Below are 24,296 nucleotides of genomic sequence, written 5' to 3'. Positions count from 1 at the left end.
GTTTCTGTAGGAAGCCCAGGAGATGGAGAGGTGTTTGTCCCCAAGGAGGGCAGAGCCACTGTGATTCTCAGCTGCCACCACTGTTACCAAACAGAATCACTTAGCTGAGCCATCTCTTACCCACTGATGGTAAACCAGAGTGGCTTTGTCCTCTGCAGCCTCAGTGCCACAGTGATGTCTGCGTTCCAGAGCTGCCAAGAGAGATGTGTCTGCTTGAGGGAATTCTGAAGAAGATTCTGAATCATTGTGTTCCTGTCCCATTGCTTTTGGTTCCTAACCATAACCTCTGCAGCCAGATGATTCTTTGTCACAGGGGACAGAGTAGTTTGGATCTGTCCCACCTTACGACAGACCTGCAGGCCCTGCTCACCTGTAGGCTGTGGCTCCTCACCCATGGCCGCTCTGAGGCAGGAGGTTGTTCTGACCCCTGTGGCTCCGGGGAGCTCAGCGCGGTTGTCCTACAGCCAACGAGAGGAGAAGCGAGTGAAGGAATCTTCTGATCATATTGATCACTCTAGAAACAAAGCCAAATCAGGTCTCTTTGTTGTCAGTATTTTTCATCCTATATACAGTAAACCAGTCAGAGGAAGCACTTGGAGTTCGTTGAGCAGAGCAGTTCCTCAGTGTTCTACGTGCATTAAAATGTGAAAGGTGCATGACATGAGCCGAGGCCTCCAGGCAGGGTCAGGGCCCCTGAGTGTCTGCTGGGCTGGAGGTGCAGTGAGCTGCACTGCTGCAGTGAGTGAATTTGTGCTGGACCTTCCCAGTCCCGCCCCACGTCGGCAGCCCCTGGGGGCTGTCTGGAGCAGCAGCAACGTTTTTGTCGTTTCTACGTTTTTGTAGCCGTTGTTTAAAGTGGAATTCCTGTGGGCTGAACAGATGAAAAGGGTGGCACAGCTCCACTTGCAGAACCCAAAGATACACAATCAGTTTTGAAATGCAACTTAAGCCATTAATTGTTGGTGTGAATTTAAAAATTTTCTAGTATTTGTATGGTAGTTTGCTGCCTAAGAGCAAAAGCATTCTCTGCACAACAGAAAATTTACTGTAGTGGCTTTGATTTTAATTAGGACTTTCTCCCTGGTGTTTCTTTGTAGACTAAAACAAACTCTTTTAAGTTTCTTACTACAGGTAAAAGCTATGTGCAAGAACCTCAAAATGCTAAAATCTAGCATAATGCCTTAGATCTGTTTTTAAGTCTTGTATATTCCTACCTAGCTGTCTGATGTATTATATTTGTATAGTGACTTGTGTACAATTTTGGACTCAGTGCATCACCGCTTCTCCTTGCATTGGTGATGGAGATGATGGAGACCTTTCTTCAAACATTTACTGTCAGTTAATTGGTTTGGTTTGTTTTTGTTTTCCCTTTATGTCATTTGTGGGGTTTATTTTGTACAGTTCCTCGTGAAGTTGCATCTGAGATGTGTGTATATGAAAAGATTATACAAGGGTAAAATTAAGCAATATATAAACTATGGTTCTTCAGGAGAAAGCTGATGGTGTTTCAGGTTGTGATTTATTTTCAGATGGAGTTGACTCTGGGCATCACCTTGTTCACCTGCATTGATGTTTGTATTTCTAGTGTGAGCAGTTTATGCAAAGGTAGCTTTATTCAGAGAAATTTTAAATACATTTATGCAAGTTAATATTGCTTTGCTGATGCTATTTGCTTATTTGATGTTAAATAATGCTATTGTAAATAAAAAATTCTGTTGTTATTGCATCATTTAATAAATTTTAATGCCTTCGGGTTTTACATGGCTTTAGAGAGCTGGACATGTTTCTTTTGTCTCTTCACTGGGTGACAGAAGGATCTAAGGGGCAGCTCCAGAGGGTGGTGAATCAGCAGGTGTGGGGACTGTGTCTGTGTGCAGGGATTTGTGCATTCCATGCTCGTTGTGGCCTGCTGGGAAGACAGCTCAGTGTTAGCACTGCTTGTCCACAGTCAGGATTGGGTGGGCATCAAATGGGACAGGGCACCTTCAGCCTCTGAGGAGTCTGCAGCACAGTGACAGCAGTGCCTCCAGCCCTTCCCTTCTCCCTGGCTTTCTGCCATCAGCTGCCCTGGGAGAAAGAAAATACTCCTATTTCTGTCTACAGCCACAGCTGAACTAATGGTGGGAGCTTAAAGCTTACACCTTTTGTCTTCGTCTCCCCCAAATCTCCAATCTGAGAATGCCTCCTCCACAAGCCACTTTCCCTGCTGTTGTGAGCCCTCGCCATGGCCAGAGCGTTCCAGGCTACCTGGGATTTCTGGGGGTGGTTGAGACTTGGTGCAGTCAGAGCTCACAGGCATATTGCTGGAAACCTGATTGGTACTTGTATGCTGCTGTGTCAATAAATCCCTGCCTGGAACTGTTGCCTAAAGCAATGCAGCATGAATCCTGGAACAACACAGGAAATAAATAAATAAGCAAGCCTGAGAACATCAAATTCAGGCTGTTTAAGGAACTGTCTAAGGCACGCTTGAGAAGGCTGCAGAAGGGGATCACCCAGCATGTCTGCAGGGGGCAAAGGACAGATGTCTTCTCTTGGTCTCGTTCTGGGCAGGTCCTGGCACAGGTCAGGACCTCATGGAGCCTGGGGAACCCCAGTAGAGCCCAGTGTCCTGCCAGGCAGCCTCAAGGTAAAGAAAATCATCTCTGAAATGCCTGTGAAACCTACAGTAGCTAAGAGCCTGCTGCTGGGTGTGCAGGCCAAGGGAGCTTCAGAGGAGCTTTTTGCTTTTCTGTGTGTCCTGGTGCTGTGGGACACAGCTGCAGGCCCTTAGCAATTTGGAGCCAGCCAGGGCAGCTGAGCTGAGTTGGCTTCAGGTGAATCCCATCTCATAAACATCACCCTCAGTATAAAGGGAGAGCTTGAGCACAGGAGCTCCTGCTTTTCCCCATTCCTGGACGTTCTGTCCTCATTCAGCTCTCGAGGCTGCTTTCCTGTTGCTGTACCTGTTGTGTGTTCCCTGGGCTGAAGATAACTTTGGCTGGTTGATACTGGGGTGAGTTTGGCTGTTTCATTCAATCCATTTCTAGTCCCACCTGGGGGGGGCTCCTCTCCTTTTCCTGTTCCCCTCCTCGGCTGAGGAGAGTTTGTTGAGTGATGAAGCAGCTGCTGTAGGTTAGCTCCGGACATGGGCTAAGAGCAGGCACCGGCACCGAGCCCACCTCTGCAGCCTTGAGACGCTGCACAGGGTCGGTGGGTGCTGCTGGGCGGCATGGGGAGCATCCCTCCCGCACCCTGCCCGTAGGAAAAGGAAAATGGGGCTGGCGGCGAGGAAGGGGTGGTCGGGAAGTGCTGCTGGCAGCGGGGAGGGAGGTGTCCCTCCGGCCTAGACGAGCCGAGGTGCTGCTCTAGGCGTGGCCGCGGCTCCGCCCCGGGGTAGGGTCGCCAGCCGGAGCAGCCCCACTCCCCCCCCCAGCCCATATACCCCTGAGGGCGGCGGCTGCTTCGTTTCCCCTGACGGCGCCGGGCAGCGATCGGCGGCTTTATCCTGACCCTGCACTGGCAGCTCCTGGGTGCCTGCCCCTCGCCTCCCGCCCTTCATCTGCCATGGCTCTGTCCCTGCCCGGCGAGACGTGCCTTGGGGATGGCGGGGACGTGCCCGGGGTGAGCCCCGCCAACTTCGCTGCCTTCTGCTCTTCCTTCCTGTCTCCCGCTCCGTACTTCGAGGTGTTCCCCGACTTCTTCCAACTCCCGAAGTCCCTGGGAGGGCTGCTCCCCCCTTCTCCACCGCTGACCACCTTCAGCAGGGCTCTTTCTCTCCTGATGCAGCCGCCCCATCAGCCCCCATCTGAGCTCTTCCCCCGCCCCCCCCCGCCCCTCTACGCCAGGCCGTCGAACCACGACCCACCCGCGGAGGACTCGCCCCTCGGTGTGGGGGTCCTGGACTCGGTACCGCTGCTCTGCCCGACCTCCCCGCGCCGGGCTGCCCGCAGCCCGGAAGAGCCCGGCCGGTACCGCTTCAGCGAGGAGCAGCTCCAGGCCGTACTCTACGGGACACTCCGCAGCCAGCCGGCCGGCAGCCTGCACGCCATCTCGGGGCTCCGCCTGTCCCCCGACAGCCCGGGTAAGGGGTTGGACTGGCACCGGGTGGGGTTCGGGTACGGTCACCGAAGCGGCGATGCAGGTGGTGCCGCGGCAACCGGGCACCCCTTTCCCGTGGCTTTCCGTCACCATAAGGCCACTCTGGGGAAGGGCCAGGAGGCAATGAGGGTTGGGGGGAGGGCAGGACCCTCTCCCCAGGTCCTGCTGCTTCGATGGGGTCGGGCTGAAGACGGGGTCCCCTCTTTGGCAGGTGCTGCGGACTCCTCCTGCCCGTTGCTCGACAGGGACGCACTGCAACTGCCCGAAGGTAGGGATCTGGTCCTGGCTCCCCCACCCCTCCCCTTGTCCACTCCGGCCCTGCCGAGCCCCCCGCCTTGTACCCCTGTAGGGCTCTCGGTGCTGCGGGTGGCCTATGGGGACGTGTCTCAGCTCGGCGTGTTCTGCACGGACCCCATCCCCAAAGGAGTCCGCTTCGGCCCTTTCCAGGGCAGGGTGGTGAACACCAGCGAGATCAAGACTTACGACGATAACTCGCTGATGTGGGAGGTAGCGGAGGCACCGCCGGGCACGCCCGAAACGGGGCTGGGGTCGGGCCGGTGAGGGTAGTGGGCTTAGTCCGACCTGACCCGGTCCTCTCTGCTCTCCAGATCTTTGAATACGGCCGCCTGAGCCACTTCATCGACGGGAAAGGCACCTCCGGCAATTGGATGTCGCTGGTGAACTGCGCCCGCTTCCCTGAGGAGCAGAACCTGACGGCTATCCAGTGCCAGGGGCAGATCTTCTACGAGAGCTGCAAGGACATCCTGCCCAAGCAGGAGCTGCTCGTGTGGTACGGTGACTGCTACGTGCAGTTCCTGGGCATCCCGGTCAGCCTGAAGAGCTTGACAGAGGGCAAGAGACCTCCGCAGCACCCCGAAGGTGAGCCTGCGCCCAATGACGGAGCTGGGCAGGCACGAAGGGAGGTAAAGCACTCGGCTATCAACCTCTTCTCGGCGGTGTCAATTCGGACCCTCCCCCGTCCCTGGGTGCTGGTGTCCGACCTTGTGAACGGACCTCCGGGGTAGCGGTGCTCGCCCTCCCTCTCCTCTGGCTCCCAGCACCCCAAAAAGCGGCTTGCCCTGGGCACCGCGGGTCTGTCTGCAGGGAGATGCATCCGCAGTCCCCGGGTCGCTGTTCTGGGGAGCTCAACGAGCACGTCTTGGGTTGCAAAACATCTGGTGGGGCTGGGCTGAGTCTGCCCCGGCTCTGCAGCTGGGGGACCCTGTTTGAGGAGGAAAAGAGTTTGGGGGGAGCTATTCTCGTTTTGGCCCCATCTTTCCCTGGTGACTTAATGATATTTTGGTGGCATTAACCCTCCGGGTAACTAGGGCGGGCTGGGGCCGTCCCGAAGCGGCGATGCCGGTGTTCGCGGCAGGGGAACCCCCAAACGCGCTTTTTCTAGGGGAAATTCCGTTTGTAAGGCTACAAAGAGCCAGAGGTCAGAAAAACTCGGTGCGGAGAGAAGGGATTTGTGCCCAGCGCCGGGGAAGGCGGAGCGGCTGCGGGATGGGTGCACGATAAGGGAGAAGAGGCAAATTAGCATGAAAATCTGCGTGGGGATACTCGTGGGTGTTGTCTCAAGGAGCCCGGTTCGGAGGCTGGGAAATGGTTTGTCTCTTTCCAAGGCTTCAGCCCAAGTTACTTTTATTAAAGGCAGAAAAATCTGTCAACGTTTGGAAGGCTTTCTGTGTTTTCCCTAACCCCAGCGGTCAGCAGCCGTTTGCAATGCAAAAGCAAGCCAAATACCTGTGGGTTGTTGGGCAGCCTTCTGAGAACGGGAAGATGCGCAGATTTATTTTTCCTGTTGGGGACCAGAGGTAAAATTAGCGGCCAAGAAATCATCGCCGCGGGGGCCGCTCCTGTGCGGGCTTCGCGCTGGCTCTGTGCACATTCGCTTCCTGCTCCCGGGGCTGCAGCGGTGGTTTTGAGGTCGGGAGCGAAAACCAGGGATTTTATCAGGCTATGGGCTCCAGTTTGCTCTTCCCTGTTAGACTCCAAGCGCCTTTTACTCGAGGTGTATTTTAACGATGTTGCCAGACGCCATTAACACCCCGGAGACTTAAATCCCCCTGTTGGGGAGGAGCTCTAACCAGCAAACAAGTCCGAGGTGAGCCCCCGTGGCCGTGGTGTGAAAGGAGGTGGCACCTTCCTTTCTGACGCGAGGGGTGGCACGGTCCATTCTGCCTTACAGAGGCCGGGGAGAGCTTCAAGTGCGAGCGCTGCGGGAAGGTCTTTTCTTACAAGTCCTACAGGGATAAGCATCTCAAGTACACTCGCTGCGTGGACCAGGGGGACCGCAAATTCCCTTGTCACCTCTGCAGCCGCTCCTTCGAGAAGAGGAACAGGCTGAGGATCCACATTCTCCACGTCCATGAGAAGCACAGACCTCACAAGGTGAGCCTGAGCCGAGGTCTCTCTGCACTGACTGGCTGGAGGGGGCTCATTAAAGAGGTGTTTTGGCTGAGCTGAGATGCTGGCAGCAAACTGCTGGCACGGTATGGGAAAGTTTATCTTCTTCGGCAGCTTAGTGGAATAAATATTGGATTTATATCAACTCCTATACACATGTGCCCAAACTGTCATGGTCTCAGCAAGTTTGAAATGAAGCCACACTTCTCCCAGGAATTTCAGACGTTGTTGTGCAGGTTTTGCTACTTCCCCTGCACAGTGGGGGCTCACTTGTCTGAAGGTGCTCCACTTGCCCAGCACTAGGAGAGCAGATCTCCTGCATCCCTCAGTCCCCTCTTCAGCCTGATTGCTGACAGACAGATGCCTGTGGGACAAAATGAGATAAAAGGTTTTTGTTCAGCGTGGGGCAGATTTTCAGCTGATGGAAGCAGTGGGGCTCTGCCGAGGTACTTTCCCCATCCCTACCAAACACCTCTGTAGCTCTGTTTTTCTGTGGGAGCCCTTGGAGAAGGAAATCTGACTCCTCCTGAAGGCTTGGCAAGGGCAAGTACCAGTGCTGGTAATGACACTGCTAAATCAGTCAAAAAAAAAAATCCTCCAGAGATCCACTGTATAGATTGTCCTGCAGCAGTGGGAATTTAACTTTTACCATTTTTAAACGGAAGCAGTGATTTTACAGTGCCAGAATGTTGCATGGATTTAGGAACAGATGAAAGCCGTTTTTCTATTAAGTATGGGGTATTCAATACCATGAAACTTCCCACTTCACCTTTTTTTTCCTCTTCTTTTTTTTTTTTTTTCCTTTTCATGTGAATGAAATACTTCAGAACAGCAGAGGATAAACTTGTTGGGAATATGTTGCATTATATCAGAATAACCTCAATGCAAAGGTGCAAAATGCATCAGTTAAACAACAAAAATCCCATTTTTCAAATTAGCCACAGCTGAGTTTATTTTGAACTTCTGAAAGATTTACTTCAAGAGATCTCCTGAGGACTTTTGATTTAGGAAGCTCTTTTGAGCAAAAATAAAAGCAGCAGCTGAAGCTAGGTTAACTTTTGTGAAGTGATTTTACAGATGTTTTTAGACCTTGCTGACTGACACTGTTGGCTATTCCTCTTCTGAAGGGTGATGATTTTTAATGAAACTATTCTAACCACTTACAAAAGCTTCAAATTTGTGTTGATTTCTTTTTTTTTTTTTTTTAAATGAAGAAGTTAAACCAGAGTCAAATCCTGACTGTTTCACACAGTTGCTGCTGGGAGCTCTGCTGTTTGCATGCAGAACAAGGGCGTGGTGCAGACCTAGCTGTCTTCATGCACCGGAGTGCACAAATGTGTGGAGAAAAGCACAGACAGGCACCCCCTGCACACCTGATTTCTGGTCCTAGCTCTGCTCTTTTGTGCTCCCTTTCACCTTTATCCCTGTTTCCCCCTAGTGCTCAGTGTGTGGGAAGAGCTTCTCCCAGTCCTCCAGCCTGAACAAGCACATGCGGGTCCACTCTGGGGAGCGCCCCTACAAATGTGTCTACTGCAACAAGGTACAGCCCGGCCCTGGCTCTGCCTCCTGCCTGCCTTGGGAGAGGGTGTTTGCAGTTCAGGCTGATCCCCAGGGGGAGTGTTCTGGGTGCAGATAGGGTGAGTAGGGTCTGGTCTCGGTGCCCGTGCGCTATCCAACATGGAATTTGTGCTTTGTCCCAGCACAGAGCTGCTGCTGGGACAATGTCTAGGGAAGCTTTGAAGGCATTTTGGGTCCATACAGGGCACTCAGTGAGGTCCAGCGTTCTCAGTATTCCCCTTTTCACCAGGAAGCTGGGTTTTTTTGCGTTGTCACACCAGTTCTGGGGGGCACTGAGCGGGCTGGCTCCACAAGTTGCACGTGCAAGACAGGGCTGTGCTAGCTTGCCTGGAATTGGTGGGGACACAGAAGTGCAGCTGGGCAAGGAGGATGCCTTTGAAAGAACATCAGAGCTGCGCAGCACCAAGCTCAGTGGGTGCTCAGCTGCTGCTGGATGGACATCCATAGGGCTCCAGGTGCTGTGTGGTGTCCATGGGATGCAGCAGCACTGCCACCTTGGAGATTTTGGCTGGCTGGCCAGACTAATAAATAATAAGCAGGTTCAGTGATTGGGCACAGCTGGCTCAGCCAGGCTGGCATCTTGTGCTGTGGGGAATTGGCTTTGCAGCCTATGGGTGCTGCACTGGGTGGGCTTCTGCATTCGTGGTCAGTTGAACCTCTGAGCATTAAGGTCATAACAGTCTGGAACTCACTGAGGAGAGCAGAGTGGTGGAGAGGGGAAATGCATGCAGGGATGGGTTATGGCAGCTGGATCCAAGCCCCAGCATGAAAGGGTTTGACTCTGGAAATGAACCTGCATGGAATCTCCCAAACAAAGGCACTGCAGAGCTGACTGGACCAGCAGTGACCTCTCCTTTGACAGTAGAAGATATTTCCTGGTGCCTCTGGTCAGAAACCACTCTCTGAGCTTCATCTAACTCTGTATAGCTGAGTGGTTGCTGCTGGCTCCTCGTTGCTGCGAAGTGGTTTTCGAGTTACATAAGGATGTTTTTGGTGCCCTGCTTCTGGCGGGGTCTGAGCTAGCCAAGCCTGAGGCTGTGGATGCGCAAGCAGCACTCTGACCTCAGCCCTCTCCCCTTGCAGGCGTTCACAGCGTCCAGCATCCTGCGCACACACATCCGGCAGCACTCCGGGGAGAAGCCCTTCAAGTGCAAGCACTGTGGCAGGGCCTTCGCCTCGCACGCCGCACACCGCAGCCACGAGCGGCGCGTGCACGGCCGGGACCGCGGCCCCAAGGAGCTGCCCTGCCCCGCCACACTGCACAGTAACTGCAGCCCAGGGGAGCTGCCCTGTCCCTGCCATGGCACCAAGCAGTAACTACTGGCCCTGTGCCGTCTTCTGGCATGGCTCTGTGTGAACCGGGAGGTGACAGCTACCGTGGCTATTTCTGCACTGTCTCCAGCCTCTGGCTACTGAGTGCAGGGGCCTGGCATTAGCTTATGCTGGGGTGAAGTTCAACAGGTGCTACCCCACCTTCCCCTCCCACTCCCAAGCTGTAAATTCCACAGAAGGGAATCACAGTGGGGCAGGGGTTGGAAGGGACCTCTTGAGATCATGCAGTCCAAGCCCCCTGTCAGAGCAGGAGCACCCAGGGCAGGCCATGCCACAAGGGACACAGGATTGTCACCTCTCAGCCTGCTGTGCACAGGTGCTACTGAGGAGTGATTGTGGCTCTGAAGGGCCATGGCTGTGGGCTGCCTGCTGCAGCACCTGCCAAACCTGTGTGAGGGATGCTGTTATCAAGTGCAGTTCCCCAAGGCTGTGTTTGCTTGCCTTAGGTGTGTGACCAGCTCTGGGGTCTGCTTCCCCTTGGCCTGCAGGGCTTTAGAGATGCTCTCTTTGAATGTCAGCTGCTGACTGTTGGACCAGCATTAGGGGTGCTTCATCCAGCTCCTAGGACAAGGGTGATGTGCAATAAATGGGGGGCTCCTTGGGCTGGGATGATGATGTTCTGATACCCTACATCCCCTAGGGACTGACAAGGTCTTTGCACGTGAATATTGGAGATAAAAGTGGTTTTTGTGCCAACCTTTACCCTCTTTAGACTCAGTGCAGGGCTAGAAGTTACCTGCACATTGAGTTCTGTCACACAGCTACTGTGTCTGTAAATAATTTGATTTGCACTAATTCCCTGTGCTTTACTGTACCTGAAGTTGCTCTCTCCTCATTGCTTCTATAGCCAAAGTATTTAAAAATGCATTTATAGATGTACTTGTAAGTAAAATGCTGAGGCCCAGCACTGGGTAGTGTCTGCAGTAAGTGAGCTTTTATTTGCTTGTTTTGATGTCTAAGATTCCTGCCATGCATCAGTCTGGGTGCTGTACACACTGGGGGGCTGAACTGGTGAGCTCTAAATGGGTGGGACCCCCAAGCAGAGAATTGTCTGCTCCTGCCTACAGGAGGAACTGAGCCTTAGTCCCAGCTGCCTGTCCCTATGGCACTGTTTTCCCCCAAGCATGGAGAACTCTGGCCAAAAGATGTGAAGTCTGTCCCATAAGAAACCTGGGGTTTGGTGACATTGACTACCTGGTAGTGAAGGGTTGTGACTAGAAACAGCTCTGGAGGCACTGTGAGCTGTGTGGGTAACCCTGCCTGTTGGGGTTATCGAGCTACTCCAGCTTCTGTAGTTTGTGGCCATGTTATTAAAGACGTTTTCATCGAGGTTCCTAGAAAGGGTGGCAATAAATTACTGGAAGTTGGAGCATCTGCTGCTGGGCTGTGGGTTATTTCCTGCTTGGTATACTGGAGATGTGTGTTTGAGATACCAGCAAGGAGATGAAGGGTATTTTCTGTGTCATTACAGTCACTGTCCTCTATTGGGGGTTCTTGTCCTCCTGGGTAGCAGCTGGCTGCATCAGGAGTCAAAGGCACCCAGTGCCTTGATGGATTAGGCTCTAAGTACCCCAACAGCCCAGTCCATTCAGGTCTGGATTGAGATCATTCCCGCTGGCAAGCAAGATGATGGATCTGGACTGAGCACTGAGAAGGCATTGAGCTGCCCCATGGCAAGGTCCTTCCCCTTCTGAACATTAGTCCCTGCTGGGCTGGGGGCAGTGGGGTGGCACTTAGCCAGAAGCACCCTCACAGCAGGGTGGGGACCAGGCTGAGACTGGCCAGCCCACAGCAGGTTTGCTTCTGCATGACCAGAGTGGTGCTGCCAGGGCAAGCACACTGCTGTCCTTCCCAGGCAGGGCCTAGGAGGGGTTAGGTTCAGAGCAGGAGGTGCTTCTGCACCCACCCATCTGGGGTCTCCTTCCTGGGGATGTTCTCATCCTTGCTGCACTACCCAGGGCAAAGGGATGGAAAAGATGGACCTGACAGCACTCTGGATCCTCTGTACCCTGACTAGGGTTAAAATTGGCCCTGCCAAGGGGAGTGGCAGGGAGTTCCTGGAAGGAACCAGCCAGTAAGACCCCAGCTGATTTGAAGTGCTTTGCATTTACTGTTTCAGGGTTTTTAGATTTTTAAACAGAAAGTGACCTAAACAGAAACCAGAGAGTGAGGGCAATCAGGGCTGTTTTCTTGGGGCAGGGGGAGAAGATGAGCAATGTGAGACTGCAAAGCCCCTGGGTGCTGAATGACAATGGTGAGACAAAAAAACGTGGTTCCAGAGCTCAGATTGGCCAGTGCTGGGGAACAAAAACCCTGGCCCCTGACATCTGCTGCCTCTGCCATCTTCTGCATCTTCCCTTTTCAAACCTCTGGTCCCCATCCCTCTGTGCTCCTCAGGGGACCTGGGGAGAGGGAGGTGGTTAACTACTGAGTGAAGGCAAGGAACAGTAAGGAGCTGAGTAAGTTGGAGATGATGCCACAGACAAATATTGATTAGTGCCAAACTGTCTGTTAAAAGAGGTCATTCAGCAGGGGAGCTCTGACAAAGTGCAGGTCCTCAGGTACAGGAGGGTTGTTGGCAGATGTGGGCTTTGCTCCCTTCCTTCCCTCTTTTTTCACCTCATTTTTAAGGGGACCAGCAGCTTCTCCTCCTGACTACAGGGTCTGGAGCAGAACCAGGAGGAGACACTTTAGTCACTGACAGAAATGCAGTGGCAGAGAAACATCCTTGGTCTGTTAAGGAAAGGGATGGATCCCTGGGCTAAATACCCAACAAAAGCAATTCCTATATAATCCCTGGAGTGCAGTCAAGATGTGGAGATCCCTCCCTAAGGAGGAAGGCTCAGTCCAGCCTTTGGCCCATGCGGTCAGTGGTGTTCCCTCTGCGTGGGCTGGAGGATGCTGCCTGGTGTGGTGGGGATGTGGTGGCCAGCTGCTCCCTGGAGAAGTCTCACTTTCCTACAAGTGACTCCCCAGCAGCCCCCCAGCTGAGGGATTACCTGCATTGATTCTCTAATGGCTGTCAGGGTGGAGGGCAAGGCAGCTCTGCTGCAAGCTCTGGGCTCCCAGGAGGCATGGGACCCCCATTAAGGGGCTCACTCAATAGCAATCTGCACTGGAGCAAATGAGCAGCAGACCCCAGTCCCTAGTGCAGGGCAATTATGGAGCAGGCAGGCAGCAGGCAGGACCCTGTGCTGCTGCAGTATCAGTTTCACAGCAGACTCAAACCATTCTTTACTGAAGAGTAGAATATGTTTTCATCTTTTTTTTTTTTTTTTTCCAGGATGTGAAGCCCCAAGTTACCAACTCAAGGAGAATCCATTTGCTTTCTTGAACCTCCCCCCAGCCTGATGTGTGGCTGTTTCCCACCAACACAGCCATCAGCTGGCAGCATCCTGCTTTCACTGCTGCTGGCGATGGGCAAGGCAGGAGCAGTGAGCACTAGTGGGACTGGGGGCTTTCTCCTCTGTGCCATGTGCAATGCTGAGATGCATCCTGCCCTACAGGACAGCAATGCTTGTAGCTTTCCTGATGTGTCTAGAGCTGCCTTCTCCAGGGCTTCCTCCCATCTCCATGCGGGCAGTAAGAGAAGGCATCACACCATGGCTCTGAAGAGCTGAGGCAGGAGTCTGCTGGGGGTCCTTGCACAGTGTAATGAGGCTGATCCAGGCCTTTGCTACTCAAAATAATTTTTTTGTCTTGACTTGGATGGACCTGTGGGCAAGGGTGGTATGAAACCTTGATGGCTATTACTGTATTTATCACTAAATTACCACTTCTAAGTACCCCACCCCTCTCTAAGCCTTTCCACTTACTCTCAGAGCTGGAGGAATCCCAGGCACGGTTACTCAGGGCACACCAACCAAAACCTAGCATGAAAAACACATCAGCAAAAGGGAAAATCCCTGGAAAAGAGCCATCTTCTTATTTGAGATCTGGGCTCTTTTACTGTCCCCCCAGAACCCTTCCCAAGGCTGTGTTGAGTCTAATGTGGAGCTCTGCAGAAGAAGGGATGGAGAGAGGGAGCCTGTCTGGTAGTTTTGAGTTTCTTTCCATCAAGGAGAGAGTTCAGGGAGGCAGCCTTGAAGGAAACCTCTCTGAGTTCAGCTCTGCTTGGGGAAGGTGCCTGGATTAAGGAGTTTAAGCCCCTTTTGTCTTCCTACCCCACTGTGATGCTGTCCTCACCATGTCAAGGTGCCCTGCTCTCATAGGTTGGGTTTGTAACAACTGTAGTATCCAAATTACAAAGCTGTGTTGGCTCCTGGTGGAGTAACTGCCAAGACCTTCTCCAGAGGGTCTGTCCAACCCTGTTCAGCTGCTGTTGGGTTTGCAACTGTGAGGCATGAGCAGCAGGATCTGCATGATAAAAGCATTCCTCTTTTATGGCTTTGATTGATTTTGTCTCCTGGGGACTGTTTTGGCCTGGATGTTTCTGTGGCAGACAGGTTCCATGGGAGTGCTAAAGGGGAAGAATTGCTCTTCTGAACGAGAGAAAATACTTTAATTGGGGGGAATTCAGGAGAGAAGGAAAACTGAAGTGGCTGGAAGCATTTAAAACCTCACCCCAAAATCCATGGTGTGCTCTGGTCTGTGAGATTTGTCTTTAATTATCTGTCTGGTAGATGGATCATTCCTAGTAGTGATAAGGAAATCAAAATTACTATAAAATATCTTAAATTGTATCTTTACTTTCTCTGCAATCAGTGTCTTTGGGACTCATCCTCCTCGCAGCAGGATTTCACTGGCTTGGAACAAATGTCAGCCCTGTCTGAACAGAAAGGGTGAGCAGAAGACTTTACAGCCATGGCAGATGGCAGCAGCTCTTCTTGTCCTGCTGCCAGCCATGGCATCCACAGGCCCTAGTGGGACAGGGGTTCCTTCCCTTTCCAGCCTTTATCTGGATATTCAGCATCCCTTGTGTGCTGTTTTATGTTCCCTGGCCCCTTCTGCAGTAGGGCAGAGCTGATGGTGCCCAGCTGAAGGGGTGAGTCCTCTGAAGAGCTTTGCTGCCAATACATCTCAGCACTTGCACTCGGGGGAGCTGCTTTGTGGTGTGACTCTGGCTATTGATCCGTGCTCTGTAGGTCCATATTTGTCAAGCTATCAGAGACACATTATCAGAGATTTCTACACGAGAGAGTAATTAAAGGGTCAGCCTCATAAATAGTTCTCACACCCAAGGCTGGAGTGGAGTTCTTGTGGTCATTAGGAACTCTGCATGAGTTTAACCTGCTGGAGTTTAATCCGAGGGGCTTCAGCTGCAGATGGTTGAGTCCTGTCAGAGCATCTATCAGGAAAGCACCCAGGACACAGGGGCAGTGCTACCTTTGGGGCACACATTTTCCATGCAGGAGCAGGTGATGTTCAGCTCCCCCCTGTCCAGTAGATCCCAAATGTTCGTAGCTGTGTGTGGTAATAACCCTCCCCCACCAAACCTCTGGCAGGAGACTCGTCCAGCTGGTGATGGGGGAAATCTGATTTACCAATAAACATCACTTTGGAATTAACACAGCTGATGGGAATGGAGTCAACAGGAACCTTCATTTATCGGTGGAGGAGTTTCCTCCCCTCCTTCTTGGGGCTTATTGCCGGCACTAATGGGGTTCCTGATAGATGCCTGAATGCAGGCAGCAGATTTCAAGATACTAATGACAATGACTGTGGTAATAGTCAGCTCTGTAGCCTAAAGCTGGTCATGGGGAGTGTGAAAGCATCTTGGCCCAGCACTTTCCTCCCTTCCTGCTGGGAGATTATCTCCACCCCTCAGGAGTTTAACCTGCTCTGAGGGTCAGCCCTGCTTGACCTGCTCTGTTCTGACACCAGAATTGACATGTAAAGGTATTTGCAGCCATCCCTTTTGATTTCACCACAATGGCTCCTTTGCAGCACAATGGCCCCAGTCCTGAAGCTTCTGGGTGGGCTGGGCTGCTCTGGGCAGCACCTCTGGCTCCCAGCTGTGTAGGGCAAGTTGATCTCTTCCAAGCCTTTCTTTTTTGGACTGCAACTGAGGGAGGTGATGGAGCTATTTTGGTGACCTTCTGTTTGTGGTTCCTCTGCTGAAAGATGGTCTGAGAGGGAGCAAGGCTGATGGACACTGTCACAAACTTAGCTCTTAGATTTTTGTCTTTAGCTCTTCAGAGGTTTTGTAAAGACAGAGAAGGATATCAATTCTTGTTTTTCCAAATGAAAACCAAACCCCAACAGAAGTGCAGCTGAGCTGTTGCACATCTCAGAGCCCTGAGCAGCAGACAGCACAGTTCTGTGTTTGCTTCCTTGGCCCAGCCCAAAGCAAGCAAGTGTCCCTCTTGACCACTTTGCTGTGCTGTCCCTGACAGGACCTTGTCCTGCTGCCTGTGTCTTCCTAATGCCATTTTGCCAGTTTCCCTGGGTCACTCTATGTGTGCCACTGAGACCATGCTCAGGAACCCACCCTGCGATTCCTCTGTTGGAGGTGGGGAGGGTGTCTCCTCACTGCAGCTGGGTTCCAGCAGCTCTTCACTACAGCCCGGACAGGTTGCTGTGGCTGTTTCTCCCCCTCTTCATTGAAGTTTATTGTTATAGGCTTTAGGTGTATCTGGAATTTCCTTCTCCTGCATGGCTGAGCTCCCTTTTGTGCTGACTTTCTCCCAGGAGATGAAGCCCTTTTGTTATTTTAAACGCTGAACAAATGGACACAACTTTGTACCTACTTAAACTTTCCAGATTATCATTAGCACACATATGGGAGAAGATCTAGGCTCAGAAGGTCTTTGGGAGAAGGCCAGATGTCTGCATTGCTCCAGTGAAGCCCCACTGCCTGCTACAGCATTGCTGCTGCTTGAATTCACTCCTTGGCTGGCCAGTTCTTGAGAAAACCAAACACAAAACACACAAACTCTCAAACAAACTACCCCCAATCCTAATCTCTGTGTTGAAATCCTCCTGGCCTGTCACACCTCTTTCTTACTTCCTCCCCAGCACTCAGTAGCTACTCCCCTCATATGCCATGGACCTGATGGAAAGGCAGATAAGTGAGCAGCACCCATTGTGAAACCTCTTGCTTGAGTGACCAGAAGAGAACAGCCTGGGGCAGAGGGCTCAGATCCTTCTCTGGGCTTCTATCCCAGAACGCAGCAGTCACCAGCTGCTCACCCTTCTTGTGTACTGCTTTAGGTATTTTGGACATGGAAATGTGACAAGCAGAGCTTGAGGCATGTGAGGTAGGGCAGTGCTTTTCCTGCTGTGGGAAATCCCAACAGAGAACAAAAAGGGCAAGTTTTAAGGAATTCCTGCAGAAGCCCCCAGGAGGAGTGAGGAGGAGCTCTTTGTGGTCTCTTTAAAAGTCACCTGGTGGTGATGTTCAGGTTGGGGTTGTTTTTCCTTGCCTTGGTACTGGCTTTTCACAGCCACGGATGTCCTTGGCTGCTCCTCATCGATGGACTGTCCCAAGGCCCCTGATGCATTTAACCACAGTGTCTGCAAGTAAAAGATTCAAAAAGAGACCCAAAGAGCTGGGGAGAACATTTGCTCTTCCTTGTGTGAAGGCTTCTTACCAGAAATTGATTTCTTGATGTTTTAAATGCCTCTGAACACAAAGACACCCCCAGTGCACCTCAGCTCTCAGCCCATGTGTGATTGACAACTGTGAGTACATCTGCATGGACCACATCTGCCCTCCTCAGGGATTCTATTGAACATCTCCTGTCCTGAGAGGTGTGACCTTGAGCTGGGTTTGTTTTAGCAAACTCAGCCTGGTTAGGAATATTCCATTATTATCCTCAAGTGAAAGCTGTAGCTCAGGCCCCTGGGATCTGGGGGAATTTCGTGTCCATTCTAGACTGCAGTCCATTTGTTAATGGTGCTGAGCAAGATGGATCCTACCCTGAAACCTGCATTGTGCTGAGGCTGGCACCCTTCTCACCGCAGCTCCCTTCAGAATTCCTTAACTCACATCCTTTAGATGCTCCTTAGACCAACATTTCCACACACTGGGAGGAAGGAATATAGGAAAAATAAACTGAAGACTTTCTTTCCCCCTTTGTTTCATATAGAACTAGGTCTTCTCCCGCTGTGCTGGGCTTTGTTGTGCTGGGTTTCTGCCCCTACCTCAGGCACAGCAGAAGAATGAGGAGGCTTTAGCAGAGGCTGGAGGTCCCATACTTGACCAGCAGGTTCTCCACCTTAAAGTGATGGTATGAGAGGTTGGACTGAGGCTGTGCCTGCAGTCCCAAGGAACTGGAGGGAAGGATTTCAGCAGCTACTGCAGGAGCAGGGTTACATGGTTTGGAATGGGATAGACAGGTTGTGATAGGAGCAAAGACAGTGTAGGAATATCTCATTTTACTGATTACTCTTGGTAACGACTCTACTTGTTAGACAGTCCAGGGGTGCCCAGGAGAATGTCTGGGCTGGCCGACTCAGCCCCATGTTGTGATTCCTGCAATCCTGACTCCTCTGGCCTGGGGGGCAATGGGAAGGCCCTGAAAGCCTTCCTTTGCTGGTTACAAATGAGAGACAGAAACCTTCCACATGAGCTAAAAGCCTTCTCTGGTCACTGGTGCTGGCAGCTCTGGTTGCATCAACAGCGGAATGCATAGCAGCTCAGATAAAGCCACTCCTGGTGTCAGGCATGTGCCCAGACAATGATTAGGAAGAGCCTCACCCCACAGTCCTTGAGGGCATGGCTCCTGGAAGGCAATATGGCCCAGTGCCAGCAGAGGTGGCCAACAGGCTCCTGGTGGGACAAAGCATCCTGCAGATCAGTGCCTGCACAAAGGGAAGCAGAGGATGAGCAGCTCCTCCCAGAGCAGTGCCTCTGGGCAGGAATGGCAGGTCCTGCACTCCTGCCCTAGCCTGCTTTGTCCTCTCCTCTTGCTGCAGCTGGCTGTGCACCTAGCACTTGGCCTAGGTGAAGGCTTGGTAGCAGGAGCTGATGGCTCCTCCAGTGCTTTCTGTGTCCCCTGAGGCTTATCTGGCTTATGTGTTTCTGAGCAGGGTGGCAGTGATGGGAGAGGAAGAGGAACAGGTAATGAAAAAAGGGACGGGGGAAGGTATCAGTTGCTACCTGAGTATCTGTGGGAATGAGGCTGGAGTCTGTAAGTATCTTATCAGGACAAGGCAAAGGTCAGGAGAGTGACAGAGGGTGAGGAGGAACGGCAGTGAGGAGGAGAGGAGCAGGGACAGGTCAAAGCAAAGAGCATGTTCCAGAGGACAGCAGGGAGATGGGGCAGTGGAAATCAGCAAGTGAGATAGGTTGGACACTCAACAGGTGTTGGGCATTGGCTGCCTGAAGTTCTTGGTTGACCCTGAGCACAGCTGAAGTGCAGCAAGCCAGAGGTGTCTGGAGAGCTGTGTCCTTCCCTATGAGCTGTGGGTGCTGAGGCCTTGCACTCACCTTACTCCTCCAGCACCCTTGGGGATGGGGAGAAAGGACAACCATGAAACCAGGGTGATAGCACAAGACTGTGATGTTAAGCACCTCATAAGTCCCTTCCAGGGCAGTGTGAATCAGAATGACAACAAATGAGCAGTGTCATATTTCACAAACCCATTGCTGTCCCCAGCTACAGCTTGGGTTCTGCTGATGTCCTAAGAGAGGCTGGGAACCAAGGGATTGTGGGGTGCCTCTGGAAGGGCTGTGTTAATGCAAGGGGAAAAGCAGACTCTACTTCCTCAGCAAAGACCAGCACCAGTAAAGACGATTTACTGCACACCTCTAGCATAGCGCTGGACTCGGCACTCACTCAGGATTGTAGAGTGTCCTAGTGCTGTGGGACAGAGCCTGGGCCAGCCATGGGCTGCAGGCCCTTAGCAGTTTGCAGTCAGCCAGGGCAGTGACCTCAGCTGGCTCCAGGTGAATCCCATCCCATAAACATCACCCTTAGTAAAAAAGGGGAAGCTTGAAGCTAGGAGCTCATCCTTTGCCTTTCTTCTGCAGCTCTCAAGGGCTGCCTTCCTGTTTGCTGCAACCACTGCACTCTCACTGAGTGTGAGTAGGACTTTAGCTCTTCTGTACTGGGGTGAGGCTGGCACATGGCAGCTGTGATTTCACACCTTTAGGAAGCTGTGAGAGGTAGCTGGGAGCCAACGATAACAAACACTGGTTGATGATGTAAACCTTCACTGAAAATGTAAACCTTAAATGGGAGCAAGACCCTGAGACATGAATACAGGACAGCAAGGCATTTCTGGAGTCCTTAAACTCTGTGCTAGGGAATTTACCCTGCTGCTGCCAGGCCAGGGATTTAGAGCTGAAACTTCAGAGAAGTCCTAATAGTTCAGGAGTGAAGATGCTTTTGCAGCATTAATGAAGATTATTTTCAGCACTTACTGTGGAGCCCCGGAAGAGCCCCTGACTCCTTATCAATCCCATGACCAAAGGTGAGAAGAGCTCACTCCTGGCCATGCTTTGTTTTCCAAACACTCCACCACGGGATCTGCCTGGAAGCAGCCTCTCTAATGGCTGTTCCCTAAGAAGGAAAAGTCCCTCCCCATGGTGACACCGCACACAAAGGTGGGCGGGATGGCTATGAAAGGCTCTGGAGACCCTCCAGAGCAACTGATCCTCAGCACCATTAACAGTCCTTATTGCCAGCTACCTCCAGACAATGTACTGCACAGAGAGTTGTGGTTTGTTGCCAGTGGGCTGTGGGAAGCATAATGGAGGTGCTTGGTGCTAGACATTGTTTTGAAACGCAGACATTGATGGGCAGAAAAAAGCTGCACATGTGGTCAGAAGAGACAAGGGTGGCATTTAATGGGGATCCCTGGTGGGCACCCCTTGGCCATGCCACCTGTGCAGCTGGGTGCCGAAGATGGGTGCCGCAGCTGGGTGCTGCTTTGGCCATGCTGTGCTGGCAGCTGCTGCAGTAACCCTTCAGCATCAAAACGTCTTCTTTGTCATCATTAACACAAAGTGAAATCCACCAGCTGGCTCTTCCTGCCTCTGCACAGGCTGGGTGTGCAACAGAGGGCAGGGCTCTGCAAAACCTTCCCCAGTCCATCAGTATTCTGTACAGGAGGAAAACACAACCCTTACACCCGGGGCACCACCCTCCAGCAGCAGCAGCTCAGTGCTTGGGAAGGGGCCCCTTGGCCCAGAGTTGACACCAAGGTGCCTCTGGTTTGGGAAACTCCACTGAGAAAATTCAGTTTGAGGAAACTCAGCAAGCTGTCTTGCAGAGGTGGTTAAAGTGCTCCAGGAGGCAACAGAGCCCCCCTGCACAGTTCTGTCCCTGGGGGCAGATTGTTGTGTGCTGCAGGCAGCAGTGCCTGGCTCTGTCTTCACAAAACAGCTATCCTTAGTTTGCCCTTGCACAGTTCAGCATCAATGCAGTATTGATTGGAATTAAGAAGTTAATAAGGTTTGGGCTAATTAATCAGATGGGTAGGGACTGGAACTGCACTGCAAGACTTAATCAAGTCATCAAAGCTCTCAGGCCCTGCAGAAGGTAATTAAAGGATACCTGCTCTGGAGTAACGGCAGGCAAGGGGAGGGCAGGAGTGAGATAGAGAAGCTCCATTTGTTTCTGTGCACTTTGCTGGTATAAATCAGACCAAAGGGTCCAGGTGTGGTGCTCAGCTTCCTATCAGTAAATGAAGCTGGATGAGTTTATCAACCAGAGAGGCATTCAGTCTGGGGCAAAAGGGGGTGGGGGAGGGGAACACAGTTGCCTCTGCTCCTGGGAGCTGCATGTGTGGTACTGAGGTCTGCAGCACCATCTCTTACTGCCTGAGACTGTTAGCCCCAGGTTGCTGGATGCAGAATGAAGCACCATGGTTTACAGAGCTGATTTAAAATAAAAGCCATGTCTGTGAAGGCAAAACTGGTGGATATGAAAGTATTTTGTGGGACTGAGTGCTTGCCTTGGAAGACTGAAGTTCAAACCTCTACTACATTGCTTTGCTGTAAGGAATTTGAGTTCCACAAAACCCCTCAGTGGTTCTATTAAGAAGCCTTTGTGATTACCTTCCTGACTGTACTTTGCAGCTCCTTGGTTCCAGGTTAACAACAGTGCAGACAGCACACAAGAAATAACCACCACTGATCTAAGCATAGAACTCAATGTCTTGCATGGTCATGGCCACTGATGGGACTCATGGTGGGTGCCAGCTAGCCACGAGAGCTGAACAGCAGCTTGCTGGCATCCAGTACCAGTCTAGGTGTTGCTTTACTGGAAACATCAGGCTGGTTCAGGGCATGAAGTCAGCCCTGACTGATTGATTCATGTCTCCATTCTGAACGTCTCCCCTGACATTGTCACTCTCTTGTTATCCCGTGCCAAAGTTCTGATTCTTGCCAGTCGCCATTTGTCCTGCCCTGATCTCCTACTATAGGCTTGGACATTGCCACACCTTATCCCTGAGGCTGCTGTCCTCCAGCAGAGGTGCAAGAGCAGTGAGCAGTGTGGAACTGAGGAGCTTCCACCCACCTGGAACGCTGTGGTTTGCCAGTGCTGGGTTTGACAGGAGATGGGATTAGGAGGCAGATGAGCTCATGTGCTCAGCAGGGGCCAGGCCCATCAGGGGGTGTTGCGCCACTCAGAACAGTGATCAAATAAACAGCACCAAGAGGGGAGAAGGGAAACAAGCAATCAGGGTCTAACAACTCACTGGGTTTGCTTTGTCTGTGCTGTGTTTTACAGGCTGCTTCAGCTGCCCTGAGAAGACCCAGGCAGTAGAGCTGGAACCAAGTTTAGGGTAGTCCCTATTGTTAGATTTTGAAAGGCCCCAGGAGGGGGCTCCCCACCTCTGGGTTGAGAATGGGGTCCCAGCAGGGCAGAGCCAGTGATGCTTGGGAGATCCCTGCTGGAGGTTAGGGTTGTGTGACTGGAGGGTGGACAAAGGCTCTGGTTCCTCCCTGTGGATGAGGCTGGAGGGCTGCTGCTGGGGCAGTGCAAGGCAGAAGGATGTCTGCAGATGTCTTGTGACTGCCTGTGGTGTCTTCTGTGAGCACAGGAAACAAACTCCTGCCTGATGTGCTGAGAGGCTGAGCTGGTCTCCTGACCTTCACTGTTGGTTTCCCCATCTATATCCTTAAGGTGGGAGCCTTTTTTATCAGCTGCAGCTCCAAGGGACTCTGTCCCCTCTGGCCACTCAGCCCACAGCAGGACATTTATTTTGTAGTGGTCACTCCTAAGCATGAATCCCTCATCCTTTGGAACTGATGCTTATTAAGATTGGCCTAATTGTGGTCTTGAGCTGTCACTCATTTATTATTTATCTCCAGACCCTTTAACCTGCCTCTATCCATCTGAACAGAACAAGCCTATCCACAAGGATTCCCCTGCTCTGGAATATAAGCAGCTTGCAGATGGCTCTGGGGATTGGTATCCAGCACCACCACCTCCTTCAAGGAGAGGCTGCTTTGCTGCCAGTCCAGTGGGAGCTTTGCTGAGCTTCTCAAGAATAATCAAGCCCCAACTTTGTTGCACTGACTGCATGACCCTCCTTTATCCTGCCTTCCACAGTACTCCTGCTGCTGCCAGCACCCATGGTGCTGGACTAGGGGTGCTTTGGTTATTAGTATTTTGTAACCTTTTTTTCACTTCTTTAATAAATCAGGTCAGTTTTCCAGTCTGGAGCAGAAGATGTGCCCATGAGATCAGAGCAGCACCACGGAGTAGAAACCAGAATGGGTGAACAGAAGGAGGACATCTTGCACCAGGCCGTCACCTACTTTCCTGTGATGTGGAGTTGTAACATCCTGGGCCCATCACTGCAGGTCAGACTTCACCATTGCTCTTGGGGATCTATCAGCTGGATGAACCCAACCAGCTGGATTCCAAAGCTGCCCTTGAGCACCTTCTGTTCATGTTGCCAACCTTAAACTGCAGCTGTTGGTGAAAATGGCCAAATGAGGTTTGGAAATGAGCTCCTAAAGGTTTGTGTTTAAGATACTCCAGGGACTTGCTAATCACATGGCTCAGTTCTTGGCAGCATGGGGAGATGCTCTTGAAACCTGAGTTTCTCTGCTGTCAGGATTTTAGAGGAACTGAGGCTTGCACTGTGTCCCAACAGTTCAAAATGCTGCCAGCTGCAGTGCTGCCTGCACCTCACTGGTGCTGGAGGATAATTGCCAAAAAAAAAAAAAAAAAAAAAAAAAAAAAAAAAAAAAAAAGTCATTTTTATACTCATGTATTTCACTGCTTGCTGTTGGTATCGTGGTGTCTTCAGTTCTTCATATCAGGGGTTGGATCTGGATGATCTTTTAAGATCCCTTCCAACCCAAACCGTTCTGTCTGAAGTGCTGAGCTGACTCAACATATTCGCTAGTGCCAAGGGTTTGTTTATCTCAGGTGGAAAGCCCTTGGAGAAGCCTGAGGAAAATTCTCTTCCTTCTGCAGTAGCCCAGGGCTAGTACAAACCTGGGGCAGAGGAAAAATAGGCCTTCACCGCCCCAGCCAAGTGTTCTAATCACTGATCTATTCCTCGCTCTGGGCAGGAGATGTCTCTCCAAATTCCTGTGCTGCAGAGTCCTTCCCTGGTGAGGGTTTCCTGGAGGGGAACACATTCCCGGTTAATGTGTCCAGATGCAGAAATTAGCATGAGGCTTAAAAACCAAAACAGAACAAAACCCACAAAACTTGTTGGAAAATTCCTCAACGATTCCCACTTGAGGGCAGGCCTTTTGTAGCAGCAGCTGGAAGGCTGCAGTAATATTGCTGGGGTGCAGCAGCACTAGGGTGCTGGGTGGGCAGGGGCTGTGCAGAAGCGACCCCATCCCCAAACCTCTCCACTCTGCACAGCCTAGCAGCCCAGTTGTGACAGGGAGGGGAGGACCCTGCACCGATCAATTAATCCTTGATCCATTTGCTTCTCCAGTCTCCAGGTGGATCATTGGGGACTGACGAATAATGGATTCAATATTTGGATGCAATCAACGCTGACGTTATGAGAGTTAATAAAACTCATTATCC

At 51.8% G+C, this 24,296-nt stretch overlaps 1 protein-coding gene across 1 annotated transcript; it reads left to right on the top strand.

Moving 5' to 3' along the window:
* The first annotated feature begins 3,546 nt into the window (after window positions 1-3,546).
* On the top strand, window positions 3,547-22,885 carry PRDM14 (PR/SET domain 14). The gene is made up of 8 exons (XM_054394658.1): window positions 3,547-4,063; window positions 4,292-4,348; window positions 4,430-4,587; window positions 4,689-4,959; window positions 6,272-6,474; window positions 7,928-8,029; window positions 9,151-9,331; window positions 22,848-22,885. The coding sequence occupies exons 1-8, from the start codon at window positions 3,547-3,549 to the stop codon at window positions 22,883-22,885; spliced, it is 1,527 nt and encodes a 508-aa protein (XP_054250633.1).
* The last annotated feature ends 1,411 nt before the right edge of the window (window positions 22,886-24,296 follow it).

Source organism: Indicator indicator, chromosome 31, assembly GCF_027791375.1.
Source record: "Indicator indicator isolate 239-I01 chromosome 31, UM_Iind_1.1, whole genome shotgun sequence".
NCBI classification, from domain to species: domain Eukaryota; kingdom Metazoa; phylum Chordata; class Aves; order Piciformes; family Indicatoridae; genus Indicator; species Indicator indicator.
Note: the sequence above shows the minus strand (reverse complement) of the source record. Positions and strands in the feature narration are given on the sequence as shown.

Coding starts and splice junctions, on each gene's coding strand:
- PRDM14 (XM_054394658.1), top strand. CDS start 3,547: ATGGCTCTGTCCCTGCCCGGCGAGACGTGCCTTGGGGATGGCGGGGAC. Junction 4,349..4,429: donor CGCACTGCAACTGCCCGAAG/GTAGGGATCTGG, acceptor GTACCCCTGTAG/GGCTCTCGGTGCTGCGGGTG. Junction 6,475..7,927: donor AGAAGCACAGACCTCACAAG/GTGAGCCTGAGC, acceptor GTTTCCCCCTAG/TGCTCAGTGTGTGGGAAGAG.